The 10,157-nt window shown below is 40.3% G+C and overlaps 2 protein-coding genes across 2 annotated transcripts in view; both read left to right on the top strand.

The window, feature by feature from the left end:
• The first annotated feature begins 1,925 nt into the window (after nt 1-1,925).
• On the top strand, nt 1,926-3,653 carry LOC307045000 (uncharacterized protein). The gene is made up of 3 exons (XM_079690457.1): nt 1,926-2,059; nt 2,646-2,784; nt 3,411-3,653. Exons 1-3 carry the CDS (start codon nt 1,995-1,997, stop codon nt 3,588-3,590), a joined length of 384 nt encoding a protein of 127 aa, XP_079546583.1. The 5' UTR covers nt 1,926-1,994; the 3' UTR covers nt 3,591-3,653.
• A 1,033-nt stretch (nt 3,654-4,686) lies between these two features.
• Nucleotides 4,687-10,157, top strand: part of cds1 (CDP-diacylglycerol synthase (phosphatidate cytidylyltransferase) 1) — a 51,553-nt gene continuing 46,082 nt past the window's right edge. Inside the window, 1 exon segment of the mRNA XM_079687183.1 lies at nt 4,687-5,015. Within this exon segment, the coding sequence (XP_079543309.1) occupies nt 4,959-5,015 (57 nt within the window). The 5' untranslated portion in view covers nt 4,687-4,958.

Genomic DNA, 10,157 nt, shown 5'->3' with positions numbered 1-10,157 from the left:
TTTATTATTTATCATGTAGTAATTATTTTCACTCAATAGTGGTGGTGGGTTGGTTCAGTCGACTGCCTTCACCTTCTCAATTGCTTTTTACATTAACAGAGAGAAGGGATGAGTTGGGAAGTAGTGCTTTCAATAGCCATTACATTCAACATGCAAGGCTAAGGGGCGGGGCATCTCTAAGCGTTTAACCAATCACAACAGAACCGGCCAGCTAACCAATCAGAGCAGACTGGGCTCTGGTTTCAGATAGATGGTGAAAAGATGTGCTGCAGCACAGGCAGTGTGAGACAAATAAAGAGCTTTTGAATATTAAAGCATGGAGACATGTCACATTAGAGACACTACGTCTCTAGCGTCTTTGGGTCTAGAAAAGCGCTATATAAATCCCATTTATTATTATTATTATTACATACTGATGTGACCTGAAAATTAGCAGAATATGGCCCCTTTAAAAAGTGGGCCTTGAATCAAATCCCTTCATCTCCTGAATCAATTAAGGTTAACCCTATCCAACCCCAAAAACGTGCTGTTGCGTTAAAGGTCAAATACTGATCCGAAGCACACTGCAGGAAGCCTCCTCTCCTTGTTTACAATCCTCTCTTCCCCTCAGCGGAAAAGCTTGTCAGGCTAAATGAGCTGGACCTTCTGAAGGAAAAAGTGCTCAGTGAGAAACTGAAGCATCAAGCTGCCATCCACTGCTTGAATGACAGCTTGGATGAGACTGATGAATGTGGGAATAAGCAGAGGCAGGACACACTGGAACGTCGCATTACGGAAACAACCTCCTGGATTCTTAGGGGGGACAGAGCTAGTCATAGCAAGCAGCTGGAAAGTCTCCAGTTTCTTACTCTCGAAGAATCATCAATGCTGAAGGAGAAAGCGGACCTGGAAAGAAGATTCTCTGATCTTCATTTGTGGAGGAACCAACTCAAGAAAGATCATGAGATTGCCCTGAAGAGCTTCATTAACTCTAAAGAGGTAAGAGGACTTTTACTAACAACTTTGGTCAAATGTTGATATAATCATAATTAAGGGGGAATCTCGAATTGAGCCAGAGATCTCTTGATCTTCTGTCAAATGCTCTGCCACTGCGCTGAACCTCCTTTCTTTGAACTAAGTAATAGTGTCATTCTCCTTTTTTGTGTGTGTCGGGCCTCAACCTGGCCTCACTGTTTTAGAGAGAATCTGTGATTCTTACTATTGTTTGTGACCACATGCTGCTGTGGTCTTTAGCAAATGAGAGCGCAATATACGGGGTGAGGGATATATTAGTGGGAGTCGTAGAAGAAAAAATAAAACATCTGTAAGAATGGATTATCTCTTCATTTTCTTTCTAAATATCATACTTTATTGTTCCCGTAAGGTCATTTATTCAGAGGACAGGAGCTCGGGTTTGCAGCAGTGTCTACTGCACAGTTACTCAAATAAACAAACCAGCACACAAACAACATGAATTGCTAACTTATTGGGTGCATCAATTTGTTGAAGAAATGTCTTGTCTCCTTATTGGTTTCGTCCATGTTTAGTGTGATGTATTAGTGTCTATAGAATGGTACAGAAATGAATCCTGAAAACCCAAATTGAGTTAGCGTTTTAGTGCTTTCAGTTCGAAAATGTTTGAATAATCTTTGGTTAGATCGCTTAAAAAAGGTCTGTGGTTAACACACAACGCAAGCTGAAGATATTTCCCGTTTTATTCTACAACATAAAATACATAAATAAATACCCCACTGATAAACGCCAAAAGCTTTGATGTCTGATAAATACAGTAGTTGCTAACAAGCGACAGATTGACACTAAACATGATTGCGCCGTACACAAGTTAGCCTTTAGCTTAGCAGTGGTGATGCGCAGGCATTCTGAACTTCTTTTACAGCCTAACTTTTTAACTCTTGCAATTTCATTTACACTGTATTAAATTGGTGTTAATATGCAGATTATCATCAAGATTGATCTTCTTTCTCCAGGAGAAGACCCAGGTGAGCAAAGTGTTGATGAAAATGCAGATGAAGCAAAAGAAGGCCGTCACCACTGCGCATAAACAGAACAAGGCTCTCAGGTAAGGTTTCCCTCTCTGTCCTTACCTAAGATTCCGATTCTCATTAATTGTCATGTAGAAGTTATTTAAAGGACGTTATAACCCACAAGCTTTACTGAATCAAACCTAATCTGCAGGGCTCTCAAGTTTTGAACAGAGTTCAGAGTGAGATTTTGGTACTCCAACTTCTGGCTCCACTCAAAGTTCCCGTGAAGCCCTCTGTACCGCGAATGACAACGGGGGGGTGCTAGTGGAGTATGAAGCCCTCTGTATCGCAAAAGTCAACGGGGGGGGGGGGGGGGGGGGGGGGGTGCTAGTGGAGTATGAAGCCCTCTGTAACGCGAATGTCAACGGGTGCTAGTGGAATGCACGCGTCTCAAACAAGCATAGTTTGTTTACAAAATTGCGGCGCAACTTGGTGGGCGGTACCCTGGAAAGAAATCTCTGCGTGAGGAATACAAGGTGTGGCGTGTGACGTTGTGAATGGACTCAAATGCGAGAGTTCTTGAGAGTTCTGAATCTGGGTTTTAATCAGAGTCAGAGACCTTCTGATCTGTAGTGATTCGTCCACCATTGAACTATACTCTTACAATTATGTTGTTTTTAGAAAGCGTGCATCAATGAACTTTCCAAGCAAAGACGGGTCCGATCCAACGAGGGAACAGCTTCAGAAGGAGAGGAGCAGGATAGGGAAACTGGAGACCATCATGCAGGATGGAGACATCTTTGTGAACCAAATCATGATGGTAAAAACACACTGTCTCTCAAGGGTGAACTATGGGAATTTCAGATTTTTTTAATGAAAACCCATAAAGTATAATGGGGCCTCTTCAACTTTTGTATATGAATAAAAAACGGAAACATCGATGGTTGGTTTCAGCATACTCTTAACATTCAAAAATGTGCACATTTATTTATTTACCTATAACATACTGTATGTTGACCCTAACCATAAGACTGAAGGTACATTTTGATGTATTTTGACCAACCAACAGGGAAAAAGCCACACACATCTGCGGTCATAGAATAATTAAAAGAACAGCTTCCCCTTTTAGGATTGATGTCTGGCTAATTTATACCGACTATATCGTCTCTTCTAATGTATTTTTGTATGCATGTTTTCACCTGTGATGTTCATCATTTACCACATTATGGTTGGGTTGTTTGTTAATTGACCCACATTTAAAATTGGTTGACCTCAGCATTTGAAATAATACTGAAAAAGTACGGTTTACCCCCTTAATTATGTCAGGAAAATTATGCAGGGAAGAGACATTATTTAGCTTTTTAGTCTCATTGCATGTTGTTATCTCAATGAGAAGAGAACATTCAGTTTTTCTGGGTTGAGCTCTGATGTTGTCGTGCCCTGCAGGGCTCAGAGAAGTCTGGGTGGAAGACACAGTGGCTGCTGGAGACCCTGCATAGCCTCTGCCCTCCGAACCTTGGAGAGCGGCCCCGACCTCAAAGACCCGCCCAGAAAGAACCTCCGAAAACAAAACACGAGGACCAAATCCAGAGCCATCTGGCTGGAGCAGAGCCAGAAGCAGATTAGCTGTTAACAGTCTCATCAAAATCTTAATGTTGCTTTATCAGCTGTGAGTCAATATGCAATAAATAATATTACCAGGACTTAAGACAGTGTTTATAATGTATTGTCTATGTTGGAGAGAAACTTTTGCCTTTGCAAACTACAGGAAAGGGACCCCCCCCCCCCCCGAAAACATAATAAGACCCCTTTACTAATGTGTAATTGTTAATTTGAAAGAAAGAAACTGTTATAAGAAATGTTGCATCTACAGTCTTCAACAAAAAATAACTAAACGTTTAACTAAACTAAAGGCTAATTTGCATTTGTATTATTCTAAAGCAATATTCTCCTACTGTTATTTCAAGGTCTGTTATAACTATCATAGTGTTAAATAGTTGTCGTGCAAATATTTTGTTTCGAGAAATCCAAAAGTGTTTGGAGAAAGAAAAAAAAGTACACATGATAAAACACTTATGTTGATCATGTGTTTTACATTATAGCCCCCTGAATCCAACACAACATGGAAGAGAATAAGTTGCATCATGGGGGAAGAGACCCCAGAGCAGCAGAGCTATGTGAAGTTACACAGAGAAACACAAACCGGAAGTTGTAGACTTTCTACTTGCGTTTGCTAATAATTTCCATAAACAATAAAACACAAATCTTTTACGCTTTCACAACATCTGAGTGGTTAAGAAGTTTGGGAAATGCTCGGAATATTCCTCTTTTTTTCCAGTCGTTTGGTTTATGGTAGGATAACATGTGGACTTTTTAAATTATAATTTCCTTTAATAAAAACAATAAATATGAAATTGATCAGACTCCAGTCAGTGTACAAAAGTTTTCTTGAGAAAAAGTCAGGAAATAATACGTTTAGGCTATACTCAAGCTACACAAAGGTCGGATATGTTTGAGTTTATATAATGTACATTATTATGCTGTGACGCTCATTTTGTGCTTTTACTAATATAATAATACGTTATCTTAATTGTAATCTATGGTTGGAACGGAGTAATCTTCTACACTGCCACTCTCATTGTATTCCTTGGTCAGGTTTTTACTTTGAAAGTTACAAGCGGAAGCTGGGTGCTCTTGCTTTATTTAAAGCTTGACTGTGGTAGGAGGGAGCAGGGACTGCGGTCATAAACAAACACACGCAGTACAGTCCTTACTCTCTTATGGAACTCTCTTCTGGCGCTTTGGCAGCACCGGCTGACTTTCATTAAAGCTGACCGTCTTCACGGACCGAGCTTTAAAGTCAATACAGGTTCGAAAATAATCCAGCACTTTATCGAAAAAAAACTCAAGGATTTGTATCCCCGGTTGCCTCCCTCCCCCCTTTACCCGGACGGAGGCGGTTTATGTGACACATTAACGTCCCAGCAGCGAAACATGACGGAGCTGAGGAAGCGAGTTGGAGGCGGAGGAGACCCTGACAGTAGCGACAAGGTAAACTGCACCATGACATGGGGAAAAAACACCAGTTTCGTCCGGAGGCATCGCCCTCAAAACAAGTTAGGCAGGTTTGTCAGCTAACCAGGCAAGCTAGCTGTGTTGCCAGGTTAGCAGTGGAGCTAATTAAGCTAGTTAGCAGCTGGCTCACCGGTAATCCTGCTATAACATCAACGCGGTCAAGGAAATGGACCTGCGTGGAGAATAGGACGTGTCTTTGGTGCGGGGTTCGCGTCCCCGTCATGGCTGGGAATGTCTCGGCGTTTCTCAGAGTGTCATAATGAAATAGTTACATTGATGTCGTGCTCCTGCTGGTTTAGTCAGGCTTGACTTGGATTTGTTTAGTTTAATTAGAGCGTTAGAACAGGTGCAAGGCTTGGAAGGCCTCGTGTGTTGTTGTGTGGTAGATTTGAGGGGTCCAGGTCTCAAAAACAATGCATTTAAAATACTTAATTACCTTATTCTTTATCATGTCTACTTCTCCCATTTCTTTAAAACAACAGGATCCAAATACTTGAATATGTGCATGGAATCTGCATTGATTCCAATAGCTTTCAATCATGTCCATACAGGGATAGAGTCAATAACAAACTATGTTTACAATTGAAAGAGACGCATGGTAATTAAAATTGATTTATATAAATAATAAATAAATGATGGTTGAGTTTTTAAAAGGGACAAGTTAAAGCAAATTAGTGTTAAATGCACGTCGAACTAAGTATATAAAGTAGTCATTATAGTACAATTACATGTTCTGATGAAGAGTTTGATGGTTTATTCTTCTTCCTGGGAACAGATGATGAATCCCTCTTTATCTCAAGGCTAATTTACTCACTGGAGCTTTCAACAAAATTCAACCGTCAGGTCAATTGTATTCACTATTTATTTTATTTCCAATGCACTATTCTAAACATTTAGAACTTTTTGGCAAAGTTTAGCTTAGCTGTTAGTTCTTTACCATGAGCATGTCGATTTTGGATTTAATGGGCAATGATAGGATCAGGATCCTTTATTTGTCCCACAATGGGGACATTTACAATGTTATAGCAAAATGGACAGAGCAGATAAAAGGCAATATACAAAATAAGTAGAGTAAAACAAAAAACAGACAAGCACATGTTAATACAATAAAAACCGAAAGTTCACATCAATGGAAGTAATGCTTTCAGAAAGTCTTTCCAAACATAAGATTGGGGGGGAAACCAAACAAGGTTGGATAGGCATTTGCAATACATTTTCATTTATAGTTTTAGTTTAGGCATCCCTAACCCTAAGAATATGACTAACTCAGTCAATCTTATGAATAAACAATAGATTGTTTTATAAAATACTATATTCAAAGTTACAGAACTAAATGTGCACACATACTGTAACCATGATTTTTAGAGTTGTAGTGAGAAAATGAATCTTTATATTACAGTTCATTCTATTTATGTGCGGTTGGACGGATGTACTAGATCAGTGGTTCTCAACTGGTGGGTCGCGACCCAAAAGTGGGTGGCGGACCCGTTTCGAGTGGGTCGTGGAGTGAGTGAAGAAAAGAAAATTGGAATTTTTTTTTTTTTTTAGGGAATAAGCCAAACTTTTATTTTGCAGGCCCGATTTTCTAACGCTATGCATGCAGTCGGCGTTGGACTGGAAGTACCGGAGACCATAAACGTTTTTGAAAACTTCTGTCACGTAGTGATCATCTTCTCAATAAAATATCTTTGCTGATGGTTTTTCGAGTCTTCTGGCCAATCAGAATCAAGATTGTTGCCGGAAGTCCCCACGGAGAATAACTTTGCGGTAGAACTATTCTTTATACATCCATGGGTACAACTTCAGATAAAAATGAACACATAATGAAATATGAACCCCGGTTTGATGATTGACAGGTCACAGAACAATGGGGGCTATCTGCCCTTACCCACAATTTAAAGTAAGTCACACAGACTTATCTCCTCTTTAATCTTCAAGTTGTCAAGATGCAAGATGTCAGAACAAAGTGAAAAACAAACAATGGCATAAAATATTATTAATATGTCGGGTAGTAATAGATTTATTTATTTTCTTCTCAGAGTGTACCAGAATGTGTATTTTATGTTAGTATTTCTAAAAATCTCCTGGGGGAGAATCCCCCCAGACCCCCTGCTAGTGTTGGGTTTTCAGCATGTGTGCCTTTTTTATATAGTTCAGCTTTGATTCCATCATCTCATTAAACCTTTTTTAAAAGCATACTTTAGTTCTGTGAAGGGATATAAGGGATATAGGCACTGTACTTCACTTGCAGTGTTTCCCCTAGGATGGAGTCATAGCAGCGGTGCTAAGGCACGTTGGCCGAGCATAATGTGAGCGCGGAGCGCGTGGAATTTTTTAGTGTGTGCGCGTGCGAAGTGCGCCCCGCCAATTTCTTTCTATGTGTCAGCACAAGAAAGGCTCTTGAGGCCTAGTACCAGGGCCGGATCTAGACAATTTGCTGCCCTAGGTGAGATTTTAGGCGACATTTTATATAAAGAATAAATGAAAAATCTCTACAAAAGACAAATACACTGCAAAAACAGAAACTTATTGACATAGGTAATATAAGTCAAAATGGCTTCAAATGTATTCAGTATTGTATAAACATGTTTGAATTGGGAGGTGGACGTCACATCCTCTAGGGGCGTCCGGGGGTATGCCCCCCCCCGGGAAGATTTTTTTTAAAAACATTTTTCAGTAAAATGCTTCAATCTGGTGCACTTTGAGCACACAATTACTAGAGACCTGGGGCCGTAGTCACAAAGGATCTTAGGGCTAAAAGTAGCTCCTAACTGGCGAATTTAGGAGAAACTCCTAAACATAATGGGCGTGTCAGTCTTAAATTTAGGACTCCTAATTGTATTCACTAAGAGCAATTCACAAAGTATTTTAGGGCCTAAAAGTAGCACCTACGTTTAGGAGAGCTTAAAAGTCCTCGAGAGGACTCCTAACTCAGTAAGACCTATTCACAAAGAATCTGAAAATGGCTGCGAGACGAAATGTTTTGGAGACAATGGAAGACTGTGAATTGATCAAGAGATATAGGCTAAATCGTGAGGGTATCAAACTTGTTGTGGAATTAGTGCGGGATGCAATAACATCCCCGACTAACAGGAATAACCCGATTAGTCCGGAAATAAAATGTTTGGCAACACTACGATATTTAGCAACAGGGAAAATGCAACTTTGCAATGCCGACAATTTAGGGATATCGCAACCATCAGTCAGCCGTGCCATAAACCAAACCATCAACGCGCTCTCTAGACCACATATCATCCACCAGTTTATCCGGTTTCCTTTGGACAATCAACAACTACACAGGATCAAAGCCAACTTCATGGCAATTGCAGGTATGCCCGGTGTGGTCGGTGCTATTGACGGGACGCACATAAAAATAATTGCGCCATCATAAGATGAGGACGTGTTCTTCAATAGAAAGAAAGTACATTCCATCAACACGCAGATTGTTTTCATTCATCATGATAGGGGGACTTGAACGGCGGTATGGGCTGTTATTGAAAGTGTTTAAGTGCTGGAAATATGCCCATTGGATAATAGTTTGCAGGGTGCTTTTAATTGCCCCCTTGATTTAATGCAATTTACATATTTTTATTGTTTGCTCCCTCTCTTTAACGTGCATATACAACGTCATTATCGTGGTCTGCACAAACTTGCGTGTATTCTGCTAACTGCACTGTCCATAACTATTTGATAGGAATACATTTCTAGCCTAGGCTACTTCCTTGTTTTTCGGTGATTTAGTGGGCTCGTTTGTGGGATGTTGCGGATGAGTTTCACCGAGACCGCCTGCTCTGAACAACCAATCACCGTACTGACCGCTTCTAAACTCATGCACGAGAATCGACGTAATCCATAGCAACGGCGCGTCACTCTTAGTTCACTCTTAGTGATTTATCCTTAGTATGAGTAGGTCTCAGCGGCTTTGTGAATAACTTTTAAGAAAAAACTCCTACGTAAAATGTTTTAGCGCGAGTTAGGAGCACTCCTAGCGGTAAGATAAAATGCTTTGTGAATACGGCCCCTGATCTAGGGGGTACAACTCTAAAATGCCCATATGAAAAAGATCGGTTTACATTTTAATAATCAAATAAGTACTGTATATGAACATAACCAATAACCTACCATAGCCAATAACAAATACATGTAGCTTATTTTATTTGTATTGTTCATTCATATCTTATTTTACCTAGTTGATATTTATTTATTTTTACATATTACATATTTTTGTATCTCTCCAACTTTAAACGATATTTTTGGTTAACTGTCCTATAGTATACATTGGAATGATTTCAAACCTGTTTTTATTTATCCTAATAATTATAAAGGAGGGCCTTGGAAATATGTGTTTACATAATTTGTGGTCAAAACGTTTGAGACCCACTGAGATAAGTTAGACTAAAAGTAACTGTCTAAATACTCAGAGAGTCCTTTACCTCACTGAGCCTCTCAGTCTGACAGGAGAGCTCTCCTCCACCCTGGTTGTAGAAACATCTACTTCTTATATCCATTAGCGCAGCTAGCACCAGATTCTAATAACAACAGCGCCGGTACCGTTGCGCCCTCTCCCTTGCTCGCTCTCTCGCTACCACGCTCGCACTTTGGCTGTGAGCTGCGGGCGCCTGATAAGCCAACATCCCCCACTTTCATCACTTACAGCGCCCACCGTACAGGGCAAATTAAACGTGTAATCGGGGTGAAAAGGATGTTACATTTACTTAATTAGGAATGTTGTTACACCTAGGCCGAACATTTGGATGAGCGCCAACGGTCAAAAAAGTTTTTTCCCTCCCAGAGCAGCGCCCCCCAGATCTGGCGCCCTAGGCGACCGCCTGTGTATTATGCCGGAAATTGGCCCTGCCTAGTACATACAGTGGCAATGTCTCAATATTTAGCAAAAATACACCATACAGTAACACACATACTACAAATCCACATAACAAACAATCAAAAAGGAAAAAGGGTCGCCACTTATTATTATTTTAAGGAAAGAAAAAAAAGTTAAAAAAAATATATATTTGTTTTATTTGTTTTGGTACCTTGCTGGCGCCCCCTAGCAGCGGCGCTCATATTTCAGCAGCGGCGCTGCGCCGCCGCTATTTGTATATAGGGGAAACACTG

Source organism: Notothenia rossii (genome assembly GCF_949606895.1).
Source record: "Notothenia rossii genome assembly, chromosome: 6".
Lineage (NCBI taxonomy): Eukaryota > Metazoa > Chordata > Actinopteri > Perciformes > Nototheniidae > Notothenia > Notothenia rossii.
Note: the sequence above shows the minus strand (reverse complement) of the source record. Positions and strands in the feature narration are given on the sequence as shown.